The sequence below is a fragment of the Gossypium raimondii genome, chromosome 8, assembly GCF_025698545.1.
Source record: "Gossypium raimondii isolate GPD5lz chromosome 8, ASM2569854v1, whole genome shotgun sequence".
Lineage (NCBI taxonomy): Eukaryota > Viridiplantae > Streptophyta > Magnoliopsida > Malvales > Malvaceae > Gossypium > Gossypium raimondii.
In genome coordinates this window covers 49,636,891-49,657,379 of record NC_068572.1, presented here as the reverse complement: position 1 = coordinate 49,657,379, position 20,489 = coordinate 49,636,891, and the positions used below count along the sequence as shown (strand labels likewise).

The window sequence follows — 20,489 nt, the reverse complement described above, 5'->3', positions numbered from 1 at the left end:
AACCTTTAATTACTAATTAAAGTAGCCACATTGACATTGAATTTGACGTTTGATGCTTCTTCCTTTTTTTTCCGGTGACTTATAAAAGAAGACAAAACTCTGGTGAATTAATAATTTTTTAATGTATTTTTCAATTTATCAGGAAATATTTATTTGATTTATTATATTTTTTAAATTTATTTTTATATAAAAATTAAATTTAAAAAATTAATACGAACGAGTAAGATTGAGCTTGAGTTTAATATTTTTAATCTGGACCGAACATGGACAGAACTTTAGTCCGAACCCAAACTTAAAAAATGGGGTTAAAATTTTACATTACCCAACCCGATCCGAATTGTTTTTTATGGTTTAGTTGCAGTTGATGTGTACAAAACTTATAGAATTTATATTCTCAAATCTAAAAGATTAAAATAATAATAAATTGAGGTTTTGTTTACGTTAGGTAAGACATTAATACTAATGTAACACTGAAACTATTTGATACTAATAATACATTATCAGAGTTTCTTGTATAAGATAAGCTTAATGTCACTTTCACCATTAGATTAGCTATTAAATAAAACAATGTCGTCTTCATCCATCCAATGGGGGTTTTCTTCTCGTTCACACAACATAAATGAAATGTTTTAATAAAGCAAATTATAGATCACATCGTATTTTACGATAAATTTGTAGTAAGTAAAAGACCTTTGTCTTGAAATGGTAAAATATGACACTTGAAGACTCTCAATCTATGAAGAACATGCAATTTAACCTACTTGTAAAAGAACAAAAAAAAGAAGGGTGAATTTAGCAATGGGGAAAGTATATATATACATATATATAATTGACTAAAAATCAGAGTTTTTCATTGGTCTTGGTGGGAGCAATGTCTTAGGTAGTGTGGCACTGGACATGGATGCTTTTCCATCATCTCTTATCATAATTACAATTAGCACTCGCTTGAATTAGCAATACCAACTTTTGAATTGTCATTTTCCCTGCCCAGACTCATTTTAAGAGAGAAATAAACTAAAGGTGTTTAAATACAGATCTAATTTTGTTTTCAGTCCCTGTACTCTTTATTTAATTTCAGAAATTTAGTTCATCTATTCCAATTGATGATATTCTCAAAGGACTTCCTTTATATTTGATTTTTTGTTCTTTTTAAAAGAATAACTCATACAGCCATTTTAAAGTTGCAAGGGAGCCATTTAAGCAAATATATATCCATCTTCTTTGAAACAATTATGAAAAACCTTACAATCCTGTTATTCGGAACTAACCTTAAAACCCCATACTTGAACATTTTTCTTTGCTTATTTGACTTCCTACACATAATATTAGCTATGTGAGCAAAATTTTTATTTTAAAAACATCATATAATCCAATTTAAAGGAATTCCTTAGATGATGTTGTTAATTGGACTACACTTAATAAATCAAATGGGTAGCAGAGGGACTAAATTCTTGGGACTTTTGGTAATAAATAATAAAAAAAAGCTTGGGACTAAATTTCAAATGTTCAAAGAGTGAAGAGACTGGCAGCATAATTAGACCTAAAATATGTGTACGAATTAATTGAATTCGTTTCGCAATAAGCGTAGTTTTCATTTTGCAGTATTATATAGGTGTATTCTTTCCATAGAGGCAAGCAACTAAACGGAAAGGAATTAAGCATCTTTCTTGTCCCATGTGATTGGATTGCCAAATCTCCACTAGAATTAAAATTTAGCTGATAGAGCTTGTTTTATATTATGCTGGACTTTCACTTTCAGATATCCCTATGTTGTCTTCTCCATATCCGTTAAACAAGTCTATCAAAAAAGTAGATAGACTCTGTTCAAATTTTATGGCCAATGCTTGAATTTCAAGCACCTACTTTAACAGAGAAGGCTAAAATTAAATTAATTATGTTGCATGGAATTCGGTTCCATCATTAAATAAAAAAAAGAATCATTCAACTAAAATGCAAACCATGGTAGGTCAAGGAAAAAAAAAACTGCCAAACCCAATTATTTAACATATATATATGTATGAAATAAATAAGATTGAAAAAAAATGATTTTGAGACAATGACATTTTTAATTTACAAACTCAATGGTATGTTCACATATCGGTTTGATCATCGGAGACGGCAGCAGCCCGTGACCTTCTCTTTCGGCGTGCTCTTTCCATCCTCGCTTGCTTCCTATGGCTTCCACCGAATCTCAACCTCCCGGTGTTACGGAACCTTTGTTTTTCGTTTGAATCAACTGCGCACTCGGGAGGTGTTATAGGGTAACGCACATTGTCATAACAATATGAATAGTACATGTAACGCTGCCTGAATCTTCGCATGGCGGATCGGCTTTTCGGTGTTATGACGGCGTAGTCACGGCTCTCGAGCCAGGTATCTGTCTCGGAGCAGGCAGTGGAGTTGGGGAATTTCTGGATGGGATCGATGGCGCAACCGTCAAGGACTAGGTCTTTAAACTCGGAAGTGAAAGGGGCATATTCGTAATTAACTTTATATTTTCCTCCGTTGGTGGCCCAGCTAGAGGCATCCCAAATTGTTGCATACAAAGACATTGGCTTTGATGGGTAGTCTCCACCCATTGCATCATTGCGTACCACTTCCCTAATCGGAACTTCATCGACATAAAATCTGATCACAAATTCAACACCCCAAATTAACACATCATCTTAGTAATAATATACTACGGAGAAAAAAAAAGATAAAAAGCAATTATCGTTAACTCCTTGAGAAGTTTGGGATAAGCATTTGTTAGGTAGAATTATGGCATTTCTTTTTATCGCTTTTAAGAATCTAAAGGCATCTAAGTTTGGTAGCCTAACTAATATTTGGATCAAAATTACTTAATTTTTAAATATTGATGAAAAATATAAACTTTTAACCAATAAATACTTGTAAATTATCTAAAAATAATAAAAAACACGCACGACATTGAAATCAACACGTGTAGATGAGTGAATTTTTGAATGACATGTAATTAATTAATTAATCAAACTCCTTAAGTCAGTCGTGTAAATGTCTTATAAATAGAAAACGAAGAGGTATGGGAGTTGACTAGTCATTTTCTGATGTCAATAAACCTAAAATCAGAACACCTTTTCATTTCTTTCTAGAAATTTAATTACGTGGGAAAATATAGATTAATATGTTGGGCGAATAAGTATTAAATATAAAATAAATAAATAAAAGATTGCGACAAATATATATATATATATATATATCTCAAAAATTTTAAAATATCATTATCTTTTTTAGCTTAAAAAAGCAGCCAAAATCCATCGTTTCTCTTATTTTAAGGCAATGCCGATCCCCATGCTTTAGAAACATCCACACGCAAAACCCAGCTTACTTTTTCTCGTTTTCTCTTTACTAAGGTCAAAACATCATACTAAACATATGCGCATATAAAGTGAGGAACAACACATACATACGGGTTAGAGCAAGGTTAGATTAAAAAATAGAAAGAGAGAAATAAGGTGTTTAAAGCAACTCACATGATGTTCTTGGCTGTCCATAAAATGCTGTATCTATGGAATTCTTTTGATGGATCAAACCAAAGGTTATAGCGTTCCTCTCGGCCTCGGTTCGTGCTGCCATTCCCATACACATTTGTCTGGAATCTCCATGGTTTACCTTCAATATTTCCTAAAAACTCGATGTCTAATTCATCGTGGTTTTTCTCGAATACGTCACCGTTTGATGTCTGATTTGACCATAGCACCAGACACAAATAAAACAATTCAATTCCGTTAGCCGCCGCCATGATTCATATTCAATTCCCCGTTCTTTGTATGAATAGCTTTTAGAAAGGATTTGTTAATCTGGAATTTTAAGTTTTTATTGTGACGATGAATCAAAATTCAAGACCAAAACGGGAAAAGAAAAAAAATAAAAAAAACTTACATAGAAGGCAACGACTATTCCAGCAGTATAGTCTGATGGTAATTTGATTTTGGCACTGAAAAATCCATGTTGATACATACGAGACGAAATAAAACCCGACCCTGAATTTCATATCAAATCAATACCCCCCCCCCCCAAAAAAAAAAGGAGATTTGCATGGTGAATCTTATAATAAATATTCTATAATAATCAAGCACATGTAATTACCAGTATAAACGTCGAGGAGGAGGCGGACGCTATGACCATCCGGGGAACGAACAAGATTGCCATCGCCAAAGAGAGGGTTGTAACCTTCATCAAAGGCGAGGGTGGTGACGTTGAAAGTAGCAGTAGCGAAGCCGATGAAACAAAACAAGAAGAAGAAAAGGAGGGAAGGGGTTATGGTTTCAGAAATAGAGCAGCTTAAGAGACCCATAACTTAATTCAATTACCTTATTGCTTTCTGTGTACGTCTCCTATATTTATACAGACACCAAGGCAGAAGAAAGGGTAGTTAACGAGATGAGAACGGCTGCAATATTGTAAATATATATTCTTTTCAATTGTGCTGACTGGAATACCCCTTTGATTTTAGTTGGGACATTAAATTAAATTAATTTAAAATTGATCAAATGGACACACTTTAGCACACCCAATGGATTCGGTTTTCAGTATTTCATCCGCGAGATGATTATATATATTTATAAGAGCTACGGATTAGTTAAAAATGATAATGATAGTGAATCCTAAATCTCCTCTTAGCTAGTAAAGGATAAGATATAGTATGAAGGAGCATGCTAACTAAACTAAGAAGGAAGGGCATTTCTTGCAATGAAACTAAGATAATATACATATGCAAATTAAAAAATATTAATTGTCATGCAGCATTATTTACATCTAAACTCAATCAATTTCGAAAACTTGTATTATTAATTAAAATTTTCATATTATATAAAAAAGAAAAGAAATGATGGATTTGGTAATCTCTTAAATTGATTTAAAATTGTAATTGATATTTAGGGATTTGTTAGAACATGTGAATATTTGTTAAGACTTTGTAATGAGGCATTTAAGTTAGGTACCCTAGCCTGTAGCAAGCATGCAATGTATGTATACACTATGGTTTTGGCAAATTGTTGCAAACCAGCCATACATATTATTCCTACTTGATTCATGTTTACCTAAAGTCTATAGGTTGAATATTGTAGGAGCTAAGGTCCAATCCCTGATCAAACAACCCTATATAATTAGGCATATTATGTGTATGTATGGCTCTACAAAATACTTGACCAACCAACCAAAAACCATTTATATTATATTATACAACCAATCAAAGAGGTTTTGGTAAAACAGCTGGCGTTTGGTGTCCATAAAAATATTATGGGAAATCCCAAATGTTTGACTCTTGTAATCTTGGTTAAGGATGGAGGGGCATTGTAGGTAAAGCAAACAAGGATCTTTATTTACCGAAACGCATGAGTAAAAAGAATCTCAAAACCTTAAAAACTCTTTTTCGATGGATGACGATACATTAAAATGAATAGTGAAATATATATTTTGATTTAAGCACAACTATAACTATACGTGTGAGGTGAAAATGAAAAATAACTATTAATAATTAATTATATTAAATTATATGTATATGTAAATATATATTTTAAAATAAAATACATTAAATAATAATTAAAATCATATTTTATATTAAATTATAAAATACATATTAAAATTGTATGTATGTTAAACAATAATTTTATTAATAAATACCTAAAATTTTATAATAAAAATCATAAATTATATTTTTTTATTTTTTATTATATTAAAATTTTGTAAAAGAATATTATTCATATAAAAGTGTTTAATTATAAAAATTATTTTGATTCCTATCAAATTTATATATTTATTAAATTACTATACAAATCAATATTTCATATAATTAAAAAGGAAAAAGTTGCAGCAATAGTATATAGAAGCAATGGAGGAGTTAAAAAGTAAGAATGGAATACAGGGTGTTTGGCTCATCTCACCACTGGTGCTTAACAGCGGTGAAAAAGAAAAAATGAGGATAATCTCTTCATAAAATACAAAGGGAGCTTTAATGGAAACCCCTTATCCTAACAAGATTAGCTTCCTAGTTTAGGCCCTAATTTTCATTGTTTGAAAACAAAATATCAGACGGCTACTGCTTTGATATGGCGTAGAAACAATATACACATTGTTGTGGATTCATAATTGCGTGGAAATGAATATATTCATAATGGAAATTGGAGAGAATGTATCAACTTTAAATTACAAAAATAATATTTTTTAAATCTCTGAGATGGTGTTCCAAGTTTGGAAAATTATTTTGATATTCTTTTATTTTTAAATTAAGTTATATTATATGGGTTATTTTTGAACCATGCTAATCTCATTAAAAATTCCTTAAATTTTCCACTCAATTAAAATTTTATTTTGATTTTTTATACATTTTAATTTTAATATGCACATTTTATTACCTCCATCAACTATATATATTAATAATTTTGTTGATTGAGTTGGTGTCACAAGTTAATCTAATGTTTTCATTTTAATATTGTACATATTTAATGTGTTCTTATTATTAATTAGTTACAAACTAAATGTTTCGTTATTTATTATAGACAAATTTGACCATTAACTAGAGGTGTTCACGGGTCGGGCCGAGCCCAACAAAAAATTTATGCCCGACCCGAAAAATGGGCATAAAATTTTGTCCAAACCCAATCCAAATAAAAATACTAAAACCCGGGCTTAGACCGACCCGCCCGTATTAATTTTTTATATAATTTTTAAATATATAATACATAAAAAAATACTAAAAATATTAAAATAAATATTTCCCTGAAAATAAATTTTAAAAAATATGTATATTTAAATAACACTAAGATATATGCAACTTAACAAGCAAATGCCTCTAAAATAATAACAAAATTAACAACAAAACAAGTTTTATATAATATCCAAACAATAACAACAAAATAATAGTAACATAATAGTGAAATGATAGCAAAATAGAAAAAAATTAGGCCAAAAATGCCTTACTCGAGGCTTGACTTATTTTTTTAACGGACTTTATTTTTTTGCCCAAACCCCCCCCCACTTTTGATCGGGCCTTCGGGCTGAGCCACCATGAGTAGGTCTACCCTTAACGTTTATATTTTTTGTCAATTTGGCTCTTATTCTTTTTTTTTTACTAAATTTCACCTTTAACCTTTTAAAAAGAATTTGACCTTAAAAAAAGAGTCTAAATATTATTTTTTTAATAGAGATATTGATGAAAATGTTAATTTTTTAAATATAGCGCCCCCATGACAATTCATGTGTATTTCATGCTAATTTTTTGAATTATATATATATATATACCTACTTATTTCTTTAATATCCACTTGTATGCCTCCTCCCCTTTTAACTTTCACATGTCTACTTATTTCTTTAATGTCAGCAGCAGCCGCAGAAAGAAGAAATTTCCACTGTTTGATTTTAATTTTCATGTGTCCCTTTATTTCCTTAAATAAAATCTAACACCACCATTTCTCCTTAATATCAGCCGCCGCAGGAAGGAGTTTGACATTTGACTCACACCTCTCCTCCTGCCTGCTGATTTTAAAGAAATATTTTTTTTTTAAATGTCTCAAACTTCTTTATTGAAATGTAATAATTTAAATAAAAAAATATAATATCAAATTTAGCTCTTAATTTTATCTTTATTCTTTTTTTTTTCAGTTAAATTTAGTCCTCAACTTTTTAAAAAGAGTCGAGTTGTTCTTTTAATCAAGATACTAACTAAAATGTTAAATTCTTGAAATTAACAGCTCGAATGGCAATCTATAAGTACTTCATTTTAATTTTTTTGAACTTTCATGAATTTTTTATTTTTATTTTTAATTTTAGATTTTTTTAATTTTAATTTTTGAATATTTTTATAAATTTTAAATTCTTTGTTCATATGAGATATAAGAAAATAATAATGACATGTCAAGTGTGAAGTATCGTGGACTACCACGCATGTTGACATGCCAACATCGTTAAAAATTAATATTTTTGTCATCATTTTCGTTAAAATAAATAAATTAACCTTTTAAAGGTTAATGGTTGAATTTAGCTAAAAAGCGAATAATAACTAAATTAACCAAAAATATATATAAAATTAAAGGTTAAATTTACCATTATTCCAAAATAAAATTATGGATACTTTTTCATTCCCATATCTCAAACTTCTTTTCTTCTTAACAGTTTCCCATGGATTAATTTGGGGAAAATCTGGGTAGAGGCTTGTTTTATTAATACATGTTTTAATTTCCAAACTTTTAAATAGTAAATTAGGATACAATTATGATACGTGTGAACATTTTATATAACAATTATATTTATTAAAATTGAAGTAAAATATATTTAAATAAAGTTTTGGTTGAAATAATAAAGTTTACACATAAAAGATGATGGTGTTTTAGGTTTTATTAATTTTCCAGATTTTATATAAAAGATAAAAGCACCACCATTATCCTTGCTACTTTGTAAAAGGGACGAGTTTTGATAATTTTAACTGAATTGAAACTTGATTGATAAATAACATTTCTTCAACTAAACTCTTGAATAATAATATAAATACTTAAACCTTTAACGCACTCCACATGTAACCTCTAACAAATTGTAATATCATAAACGTTGATTCAATTAATATTTTTTTTATAAATATAGGGTGAATATTTGGTATACTAGTAGTGTACTTTTTATTCCACAAGCAACTTTAAAAAATTGACACATGTCTCTTTTTTTAATAGTTTACTATATCGACACTTGTCAATCCCCTGACCATATTTGTGGAGTTTAAAAATATAACAACCAGTTTTTCAGTGGTTTTGAAACTCAATTTCCAATGATCGATTCCATAAATATTATTATTTTAATATTTAGGACGTTAGTATAAAGTTTAATTAAAGTTTGGTCATTTAATTATGTCAATCAGATAGTTAATAAGACTAATTTGTAAAAGTGGTAAAAGTTAATTATTATGAATTTTTAATTACTTGAAGGACAGATTGAGCAATTGGACCATTATAGAAGGGGTAAACGGTAGTGGCATTGGTTGGAACCCTCTTATTTTTGTTGATTACACTTAAGGTTTAGTGATTAAGGTTAATTCGGTTAATCTTAATTAAATTAATTAACTATATAAGTGAAATTAAAAGAAAAAAGATGAAACATTATGTTTGGTTGGGTGTATTGGCTACCATAATCGGTGGGCCCCACTTAATATCTCTTTAATCCATTGTTTGGTTCAGTGTATTGTTATTACAGGTCTAATCCATTACAGACCTAATCCCCAAAATACACCGATTTCTATTCCGGATGAAAAGTTATGTTTTGTTGCGTATTAAGTTCTCCCCATTTCTTCTACCCTGTTTTACCCTCCTAATTGCTTCTTCTGATTTTTTTGATTCCATAACTTTTTCCTTCCTTTCGGCCGCCACAACTGCTTCTTCTTCATCACTCATTAGCAGACTGCTTCTTCTTCTTCATCCGCTCGACCCTGTTGTTGTTTCATGGTGGTAACTGGTTGATTCTCAACTTATTGGCTCTCCAACAATGGGAACAAAGACTCCAAACTTCGCCACTTTACCGGAAATGATATTCGGTGAAAGTTGTTTGGTTCTCTTAAAGACGTCGCAAGCGGCAACGATATTCGTTTCAATGCATTAGATGCTTTTTCCGGTTGGAAGCATGAAGGTTTGCCTCCTGTTGAAGTTCCTTCTGCTGCTCAATGGAAATTCAGAGGTAAAAAGAAATGTCGATTATTTTATTTAACGTTTTTGGTGATTTAAATTCAGTTTTATTATCATTTAGTTTGATTTTATTTTACTTTTGAATATTAAACTAAAAGTGAAGCAAAATTGATTGTTTGGATGTTTCAGTAAACCGTTCCGGCAGGTGATATTGGACTATGACTGTGGAAGTGACATGGTTGAGCTTGACTCAAACAAGGTATATTTTCTTTTAAAGGAGCTGCTAGAATTAGGCTTTTGTTCTATGTCATGCATTAGCAATTTTTGTTTGAGAATTTAGAGACTAGGAAATTTTGCAAAGGTTTATTTTTGTGTCCCAGGATATTTAGGATAGTGATTGATGATGATTTTGTTGTCATTTTAAATTGCAATCGAACCCAAGGAAGAAATTTGGAGGGAGCTCAAGCCTCCATTGGGAGGATTGCACTGCTATGACTTGATGTCGCTGCGCTCACATGAAAAGAAGCAATTCTTTTCTGTGATGAGGTCAGCGTCTTAAACTATAAACATGGTATGAAAGATGATACATTTTATTTTGTATGCTTCTCTTAACATTCTTAAGTTTGCATTTAGGGAAGTATTCATGTTTGTTACGCATGTAGTTTTGTATGAAGATGAATTGACTGATAATTAGGTGTCACTTCTAACTGTGAAAGTGGTAACTTAGACAAGTTTTGGTTTTTCTCAATGGGTATAATCTTGGAAAGGTTAGAATGGAAGGCAGCTGACTGCATTATTTTCTTTTGTCTAAAGAGTCATGCCAAGTTCTTGGTTTCTTTTACAATTTTGGGTAAGTGGGTGACTACAAAATGCTTTTGATTATGCAAATCTATGTGGTTGACATTTTCTTAACCATCTCTTTATTTTTTCACTCTGTATCCTAAAAGAAATGCTAATTTCAGGTTCACCTGGTTGCTTGAAAAACTCTTAATACATAAGCCACTGCACTCTTTTTCTCTCCTGAATTGATTGAATCAATATTTATCTACTGTAAGTATATAATCATTGACTTCCTCTCTGGTTTTTCGTGTTTGCCTATGCCACACTAGCATGTTCACTTTTATATGTGTTTACTTGGGAATATTATCTGTCATACTTGTTAATTTCCTTGTAAGTTAAAGTGACAAATCTTATTTCCTTGTTCTTGCAACTTTAAAATGTACTATTTCAAGTAGCTACTCTCCCCTTCTCCTTTTGGTGTGATTAGGGGTCAGAAAGATTGTTTTTTTCTTATAACTTAGGCTTTTATGTTGATGTAAGACTAGGTGGTTGGTATTTTCTGTGCATTGTCTTTTAGAATTATATAACTTTGATCTCTAGTGGTCTCAATGTCAAGGTTGTGACCAATGCAAGACAAAATTTATCTAACATTATAGATGTGCTTTTCATGGATGGTGTTTAATGAATTGTAGTATAAGTAAGCCAAAACCTAGAGTTTAAGCTTTGACTTTAGAAATTTGCTACTATCGAGGAACGAAGACAACAAAGAGTGTAGAGGGAATAAATGGCGATTCCCTTCACTGAAAACGAGGAACAAGTAAGCTTTTAATTTCTTCATTGAATGCTTGCTTTATATTGTAGTTGAACTAAGATCTTGAGGCGATCGCAACTTGTCAACAAATATGCCTTCGGTTTTGGTGCTTTAGAGGAAACATGTGCTCTTGGCAATTTAGCCTTCTGGAGAGGTAAATTACTTTTGATTCATTGTGATTTTTAGCAACCTTACCTCATGGCCTTCTTTTTCCTGATTTATCAATGCATCATATAAATCCGAATTGGCGAGATTGCTTTTCCCTTAACTTGTGGAATGGACACATGAAGTTGGAGGTTATTTTCAATGGCAACTTTGGACATGATTCGTTTTCTGCTAGATTGGTGAGCTATTTTGTTTGAAGTGAAGAATTGGTTTCATGGAAGGCCAATTGGAGTTGAGAGCAGGGTGAAAAAGAGATATTGTATCGGCTTGAATTTCTTCTATTAAATGCTTGCTTTATATTTTTAGTTGAAGTGAGATATTGAGGCAGTACTTCCATTTAATTCAGAATTGTTGTAAATTCAATCGAGTTGTTGATGATAATTCGATATGGTTATGTTTTTTTATTTATTTTTAGAGTTCAATTCTTACTCACTTATTAAATTTTATTAGTTATAATTATTTTAAATTTTATTAAATCATATATTTTAATTAAAATATATTTAATATTAATTATTTCAAATTATCTTTTATAGTATAATATATTATGATTTGAGTAAATTCATATAAGAATATTAATTATTAAGAATTTTATTAAATTATATATTTTAATTAAAATATATTTAATAATAATTATGTTAAATTATCTTTTATAGTATCATATATTATGATTTGAGTAAATTCATATAAGAATATTAATTATTAAGAATTTTATTAAAATATATATTTTAATTATAATATATTTAATAATAATTATGTTAATTTATATTTTATAGTATCATATATTATGATTTGAGTAAATTCATATAAGAATATTAATTATTATGAAATTTATTAAATTATATATTTTAATTAAAATATATTTAATAATAATTATGTTTAAATATGATTAAATTATTTATTATTGATAATAATAATCTTATTAAAATTTAAATAACAATAACAATAATCATTTACCAAAACAAATTTATGCTAAGGGTATTCTAGTCATTTTAGTTTTTTCCATTATGCTATTACACATCTATTCCATTCAACCAAACACAAGATTACTGTTACGCCTCTATTCCATTACATTCAACCAAACAGTTGATTTGCTATTACACCTCTATTCCATTACACCTCTAATCCAATACAGCGAACCAAACGTGCTCTTAGTTCTTCTTCAATCTCACATGCAAAGGAGAAAAAAATAGGGTTTTGGAAGCTTTAGCATTCGGTCTCTCATTTGATATGATTTTTAAGTCCTTTTCTTGTAACTTTTATGTTTTTAAGGTTCCAAAAATTTGATTTAGCTAACTCATGTACCGATTTGTAAAACTGGTAAATTTTTCAAAATTTTCCATTGTTGAATACTTGATGAAATTGGTATTAATTTGTTAGATTTTAAGCTTAAAAGTGAAAAATGACTAGTTTGTAAAGTTTAATTGCTAGTTTTGAACATAGGAACTAAAGTGCATAAATATCAAAATTCATGTTGAATTTCTGTAATTGTGGATAATAGAAGGCTGTAGAAGGATAAAATTGAGATCGATTTCAAAATTAAGGCTCAAATTTGAAAGTTATAGCAATTTCGATTTTAAGGACTAAATTTAATAAAATGTGAAACTTTAGGGAACTTTTGAAAAATGGAATAAACTATCATATGCATATAATAGGATGTTATAAGGTATTTGGAATTAATAAATTAAAATGAATTATCATATAGATTGGGAATTGAACAAACTAGAGGATAATCGAGGAAAAGGCAAAATTACGTATTAGTCCTCAACGTTTCATTTGTTGCTGTTTGTGCCAAGTAAGTTCATATGGAACTTACTATATTATTTACGATGTGTTTGAACTATATATTATACTGTCTGTTAGTTTAGGTTAATTGTAATTCTGACGATTTTGGCATATTAAAGACTAAATCGTAAAGTATGAGAAATATATTATTACAAGTGAATACGATGTATAGAATGGATGTGGAATGTTTATATACTTGAATGATATGTATATGACAACATTACAGGGATTGAAATGAATTGAATATTGTAATAGAACTTGTGTGAACTTAGTAAACGATCAGGATACGAATGACATGTCATTATGTTCCAAAAAGGGAAATGGGTGTTTTGATTAGGAATTAATACGATGGCTTGAGATCAAACATATGTTGTGGATTCTCAAAAGCTCATGTTAGCAGCATGAAACTAAGCTCATGTGAGCAACCTTGGTCCGAAGCTCGTGTGAGCAAATAAATCTCGTGTATCCAAATTCAATTTACTACGGTTCTCTAGGCAAAACAAAAACAAAACGATAATTTAAATTGGAAACGAAATGGTTGAAATGTGTGAACACGTGTTGAGTTGTTATTTTTCAAATTGAGTATGGTTTGAATGGTTGTATATGCTTATGATTTGAGTACCATAGTTTTGTTATGCAAATAAACTAACCTATTGGTTATATTGTTGATTTGAACATGAAAGTATAAGGTGCCAAAGGATGTAATGTATTATACCGTTAAATTTTAATAGCTTACATTATTGTGAAAGTTAAGGTAAGTAAGGTAAATTCCATTTGAACTTACTAAGCATTCGAAATGTTTACCTAGTTGTTTTCCTTTTTTCTGTAGATTGTCGGTTTGCAGAACACGTCGATCGGATCACTTCGAAACTCACACTATCCTACTATCGACCCGGTAGAATTTTGCTTATTTTAAGCTCGATTATGTGGCATGTACATAGGAGTTAAGATATGTGTTAACTTTGAATGGATAGTGTGGTTTGAGCTTGATTAATCTTTGAATTAAGAAGTGTTAATGTTTATACATGCATAAGTGTATGTTTTGGCAATTTGATAACCATAAATGTAAGACTTGAATGGTTAATTGCTTGATGAAATGGTATTAGTTAAGATGATATTGGAAGTTTTTGGGCATCTCTCCAACTTATTTTGTTCATGAGTTTAGCTTTTCTTTTACTGGATTGGAATAGGTTGATTTAAGTGAAAGTTTATTACAAGTACTTGTATCATATTTAAAAGTTTATTTTAATCCCTTTACTATTAGATCAATATTAGTTATTACTTTTTTTTAGAAGATAATAACAAACTACAATTACATCAAAACCGCACTTAAGCTCGTGAACGACTGTTACAATCAGTTAATAACAACTCCCGAACAGATAATGACGGTTCATCAAACACACATAAACTCATAAATCCAGAATTCGCACACTTAGCCATATGATCTACAACTTCATTATGCGCCCTTGGAACATGACAAACACATACCTTCCAATTCCTGCCTAAGAGACAATGTAATTGTAGTAGCACAATTTTACCCGGGCCTAGTGCCAAAACAAAAACCAAACCAAATAAAAAATAAACAATCCATTACAAAATAATAATGGCCCAAAAGGCCCAAATCAAAAACCCAGCCCAACAGGCCCAAAACCCAATAACCCAATAGGCTAACTAGGGTTTCAAAAAAGCTGAAACCCAAGCTAGCCGCAGCCGCTATTGCCGCCACCTGCTCTGCCTCCTTTTGCCCACCTGCTCCAACGCTACCTGCAAAATGAAAAGGAACATGCAACAACAGTGCAAAAGGGGGAAAAAGACAGTAATGAACAGTAGCAAATATTATATTTTCGGCTATAAAAGCCAGATCGAACCAATGTATTTTTCTACGAACAGATTAGAAAGAAATAAAAGAAAAGGGAAACAAAGGTGATTACCCTTTTATTTTGATTTAGGGTTTCTTTGTTTTTATTTTATTTTATTTTATTTTAGTTTTTAAAAAAGGTACGAAAAGAAAAAAGGGAAAGGAGAATACCTGGAATCGCCCCGTAAGTCTCGTTGCTGGAAATCCCTTCTCGTCATCGGAATCGGATAAAAAAGGGTGTGAAAGATCTCTTCTTCTTCGGCTTTTTGGGTCAAGAAAACTGGGCCTCCAAATGGGATCTGAAACTGGGTTAAAAAACCTGATCTTCACGTCGCTTTGACCACCGCCTACGGCGGCCCATGGCCGAAACCCTAGGCTGGAGATAGGGGAGGGGAAAAGGGTTGAGAGAAGAGAGAGAGTTCTCAGACTTCTTTTTTTAAAAATGAAGTTGAAATGTTTTTTTTTCTTCTTTTTTTTTATTTATATAGGGTGTGATATGGTGCCCTTTTGGACTTAAGCACCAGTGGCCAAAACAACGCCGTTTTGCGTCCGACCCGAATTCAACCTGATCCGCCTGGTAGATCCGCGCGTTTTTAACGAAAGGGCTAATTTCACCTTTAGCCCTTCCGCTTTTAAATTATTTTGCAATTAAGTTCCTTTTATTTTTAAATTTTGCCCTATAATTTATTTCGATTTATAATTTGGTCCCTTGAAGCTCTGCGTTTTGGAGTGTGAGAATTATTGCCCATTCAGTCCCTCCTTCTTATCTGCACGTTCAATCTATTCCTTTTCCTTTTATTTATTTATGATTTTCCCCCAAATTTTGTTTTAAATTTCAAATTGGTCCTTTTTGCCATTTTTACTATGTTATTGTTATTAAATTAATCAATTAATTAATTAATTGTCATTATTTTTTTCTTTCTTCTTTTATTTATTTACTTATTATTACAATATTATTATTGATTAGTTTTGCATTATTTTATTTATTTTATTTATTTATCTAAATATTTTAAATATAGTTATTCTCATTTTATTATTTACTTATTTATTTCTATCTTTTTATACTTTCAAATTTGGATTATCATTGTTATAATTATTGTCATCACTTTTAATTTATTTTATTTAATATCTTCATTCTTTTATTCGTTTGCTTATTTTCAATTTTTATTTAAACTTTTATTAATTTTTATTCGTTTATTTACTCTTTTTATAAATAGCTTGCCTTTTTATTTATCTTATCTTTGCTCGTACTATTGTTATTTATATTAACGCATTTGTTATTAGTCTGTTATGCATATTAACCCTGTGTTTTATTTTTACCAATTTGTGTTACATTAATTTTACTCGTTACATAAATTATGACTTTAAAATAAGTAAAAATTCGTATTTTGATTCGAAAAGGTCATACCCTAGCTTACGGGGTTTCGATTTTTCTCGACAAATTCGAACATACGAATCTTTTTTAAAACATAAGTTTCAATAATCTCTAGAATTAATAAAAGATCGTATTCTAACTTACGGAGTATGGTCTTTTATAAAACCGAGATAATGGAATATCTTTCAAATGAGTAAATTTTTCGGCATTTATTCTCGTATCGGGAATTTGAGACATTATGTCATAATTTACGGGACATAATTTTTTTCTTGATTAACGTGAAATATGCCATTTTTCTTGAAAATTTTTAATATTTTAACAAAGGATCATATTTTAAATCTCTTCAAAGTTTTCAATTCTCGACACTAAGACACTAATTAATCAGCTAGGTACCAATCTTGGACGTAACGAGGGTGCTAATCATTCCTCATACGTAACTGACTCCCGAACCCGTTTTTCAGAATTTCGCAGACCAAAAGCGTTGTTTTAATAAATTCAAATTGTTTATTAAACAACCTTTTTACGAGGTGACCTGATCACACCTCATCAAAAAAGATTGGTGACGACTCCCATTTTCGTTTTCGTTATCAAAATAAAAGTCGACCTTTTATCAAAAAATGGCTTTGAGTAATAAACATAACTCAGCCATCGAATTGTTAACAACTCCACTTGCCAACAGAGATTCCATTAGAAGAGTATTGTCGCATTTCAACTTAACCTATCTTAATCATTTTTCCCATGCTAAACTTCAATTTTAAAAGATGTTTCCTTACCCACCGCCATAGAAAAATAACATCAACATCTCCTATCTAACTATGCCATTGGAAGCATAGGATATTTTATCTATCAAATATTATGTTTTTTAGTTATTGACAAAAAGACATTATGTTTTTTAATTGAATCTAATATTATTGGGGGCTAAATAATGGGGCGAAAGCTCTTACAGTAACAATTTATCTAACTATGCCATTGTAAGCATAGGAACCACTAGGGTCATCTGCCATGAACTTCAAGAGATAGATCCGATTTAAAATTTTATTTTATCGATTATTAGATTTTAATTACATAAACATATTATTTGTGAAAGTAAAAAAAAACAGTTTATATGAACTAATTTAATATTATTTAATTTTTAAATACAAATAAACTTATGTTTTTACTTTATATTATTGTGTATAATTATTTATATGATATACTTTCTTAATGTGAGATGTTTAAATTTTAAATAATTTAATATGTTTTAATTAATTCGTGCAAAAAATTTATACAAAATTCTTAATAGTATATCTAAATTAATACATAAAATTAAATCCATGGCATAGGTAAGAAACTATTCTGTATATATTATTCTCTCTCATCTAAAACTATGCTTGTAAATATAAGGTTTAAATACATGAAAGATCCTTTTACTCTTTTAAAATTTAAAATTTAGTCCTTATATTTTAATTTTGTGACATTGAGTCCATATACTTTTTTTATTTAAAAACTTGGTCTGTCTGTCAATTTTGCTATTAGAATTGTTGAAATAGCTATTATAAGAAAAGAATATATTTTTTAACCCTCAATATTTACAATTATTGTCAATTTGATCCTTACTCTTTAAAAGTACATAAACAATTACAGAAATGATTTAAAAATTAAAAGTTGTTTTTCGTATTTTCAGTAAAAATATATGAATGTGAAAATTAAAAACTCATAAAAGTTTAACAATATATTTTTTCCTAGAAAATCATTTTAAATAATTTTAATAAATGAAAAATATGAAAACATCCAAAATTCATAAAATCTATTATTTACTCCATAAATTTAGTTAAATTGGATAAATTATATATAAAAATATTTTATGTAAATTTAATTATAAAGTATATAAAATATTAGTAAAAATAAAATTTAAATCGATTCATATTAATTTTTTTCAAAATACACTATATTAAAAGAATTTCATATAGAAGTGGACCCGTTTTCAAAAATACAAAATAATAAATTAAGTCTTGAAATTTTTATAGTGTATTTTGAACCAAAAAAATTAGAGAGTATATTTAAATTTAATTCGAATCAATATAGAATTTGTATCATTATTTTAATGTTTCATATACTTTATATTTAAATTTAATTAAAATTATTTGTGGTGCATAAATTATTTGAATTAAATTTAAAAATACTTGTTGAAATATGATTTATTATGGACTGAATAAATAATTCAAACTTCAGAGAGACTTTACTACCATTAGAGAATTTTATGAGTGAGGGCAGCAGACTGAGGCCTTACTTGAAATTTAAGTTCGCTTCGCCATAATGGACTATTTCAATGTTTAAAAATAATAACAAATTATTTTATATTTAAATCTAATTATAAAAATTAAAATTAATTTAAAAATTATATTTTTTATTATTTTAAATAATAAAATGGGCCAATTTGGGCCAACCCAAGATTAAAAATATAAGTCCAAATCATCCCAAAATGAGTCGGACTAATTAGGCTAACTGGGTTACACAGCTTATGAACACCTTTTATTCAAGGAATAAAAATTTTATTTTTTGAAAATTTGGCAATATTTTTGAAACCAGACCAGTTGTCGAACCATTCATCCTGAGAGCCGATTGGTTGACCGGTTCGACCAATTCAAAATAAATAAACTATTAAAAATAAAAATATTAAAATTTTATAAAAATCGATTCAATTGCCAATTCAATCAAATTTTTTAACTTGGTTCAATTGGTTCACCTCTTATTGAACTGATTCCTCAGTTGGTTCTCAGTTTGATTGGTTGGCTCGGTCTAGTTTAGATAACATTGAATTTTTATATTTTTTTATATTTTAGAATTATTTTTAAATTTTAAAAGTTTTTATTTATTTCATATATTTTTAAATATATATTAAATCTTTTATTTTTTGTTTTATTTAAAATATGATTTTCTTTTTACTTTTTACGTACTTTTAAGGATAAAGATTAAATTGATAAAATTGTTGAAGGCTAAAAGGTCATTTTACCTTTTATAACAGCCCCATCATTTAACTTTAACGGAAAATTAGAAAGAATAATTAAAAAGTACGGGACTCAATATGTCAAAATTAAAGTATAAAAATTAAATTTAAAAATTTTAAAAAGTATAAGGACTTTTGGGATATTTAAACATAATAATACAGATACTGCATTTATTACACCCTAATATATACCATCATCTTCCTCCTACCATCGTGCATCTCTACTCTCTCTCGGCTCTGCAAATCAGTTTATTTTTCTTTTTATTCTCTTCTCATCTCAGTTCTCACCCACCGCCGTGTCTGCTGGTTTTTTCCGGATCTGACGCGTGTACCGTGTTGGATCGCGTCGACACGGGTACGGCACCCCAAATTGCCGAGTCCGGGTAACGAAGGCGAAGACAGAGTAAGCAGAGAAGACGATTTTGTGTGGGTTCGATAGCATTAGGTAACATCGAACAAGCGTTGAGAGATGGCGTTGAGGCGTGCGCTTGGCTGGTCGGATGGTGAATTGATGAGATCAGATGCAAAGCCTTGTTCCAGGTTAATGAGACAAACGGCTGGGATTTTTACGGTCGGAGGAGCTCTAGGGTTTTGGGTTCTCTGTAGATTGCATTACGGTCTGTTCTCTCACTAACCTTCCAAAATATTAAATATGTTCGTAACTTTGGGTGTCTGCTTATGATGTACATAAGTTCAATGTTAGTTTCTTGCTGTTCCTGTATCCTGAGTTTTTGTCATCATAAACTTCTTCTTTTTTTAATGGTAATGTGCAGGCCCTAGAATTACTGTTCCAAGAAGTCTTCGGTGGGCTGCCTGTGGAGCTGTGTCTGTCAGCTCGGCATCTGCTTTGTTGGTTCGCCTATTCAGCCCTGAATGTGAATCCCAAAATATAGCTGCTTATGACAAAAGGAAAGAGTAGCAATAAGGGTGTCTAAATTCATTGAATGACCAGTGTGTAACAGTATCTTTCGTTTTGTTGTATTGTTCTGGGATCTTTGCCACCCCTATGTTTATCAATTTTCTAGTACATGAATCATAAGCATTGTAAGGGTTGCTGTTTATACGCTTTTGTGCCATTTGCTGTAAGAATAGCTCAATAGTAGCAAACATAG

At 29.8% G+C, this 20,489-nt stretch overlaps 2 protein-coding genes across 2 annotated transcripts; one reads left to right on the top strand and one right to left on the bottom strand.

The window, feature by feature from the left end:
- Positions 1-1,984: 1,984 nt before the first annotated feature.
- LOC105791894 (probable xyloglucan endotransglucosylase/hydrolase protein 30) lies at positions 1,985-4,378 on the bottom strand. Its single transcript, XM_012620188.2, has 4 exons — positions 4,108-4,378; positions 3,901-4,001; positions 3,492-3,700; positions 1,985-2,628 (listed from the first exon to the last, which is right to left on the bottom strand). The coding sequence occupies exons 1-4, from the start codon at positions 4,313-4,315 to the stop codon at positions 2,091-2,093; spliced, it is 1,056 nt and encodes a 351-aa protein (XP_012475642.1). The 5' UTR covers positions 4,316-4,378; the 3' UTR covers positions 1,985-2,090.
- A 15,193-nt stretch (positions 4,379-19,571) lies between these two features.
- On the top strand, positions 19,572-20,438 carry LOC105791892 (uncharacterized). Its single transcript, XM_012620184.2, has 2 exons — positions 19,572-19,994; positions 20,151-20,438. The coding sequence occupies exons 1-2, from the start codon at positions 19,847-19,849 to the stop codon at positions 20,294-20,296; spliced, it is 294 nt and encodes a 97-aa protein (XP_012475638.1). The 5' UTR covers positions 19,572-19,846; the 3' UTR covers positions 20,297-20,438.
- The last annotated feature ends 51 nt before the right edge of the window (positions 20,439-20,489 follow it).

Excerpts from the sequence above, each read along its gene's own strand:
- LOC105791894 (XM_012620188.2), bottom strand. The coding sequence starts at position 4,315 with ATGGGTCTCTTAAGCTGCTCTATTTCTGAAACCATAACCCCTTCCCTC. Across the intron at positions 4,002-4,107 it reads CCTCCTCGACGTTTATACTG|GGTCGGGTTTTATTTCGTCT; the intron begins GTAATTACATGT and ends TATGAAATTCAG. Across the intron at positions 2,629-3,491 it reads TGGACAGCCAAGAACATCAT|ATTTTATGTCGATGAAGTTC; the intron begins GTGAGTTGCTTT and ends ATTTGTGATCAG.
- LOC105791892 (XM_012620184.2), top strand. The coding sequence starts at position 19,847 with ATGGCGTTGAGGCGTGCGCTTGGCTGGTCGGATGGTGAATTGATGAGA. Across the intron at positions 19,995-20,150 it reads TCTCTGTAGATTGCATTACG|GCCCTAGAATTACTGTTCCA; the intron begins GTCTGTTCTCTC and ends GGTAATGTGCAG.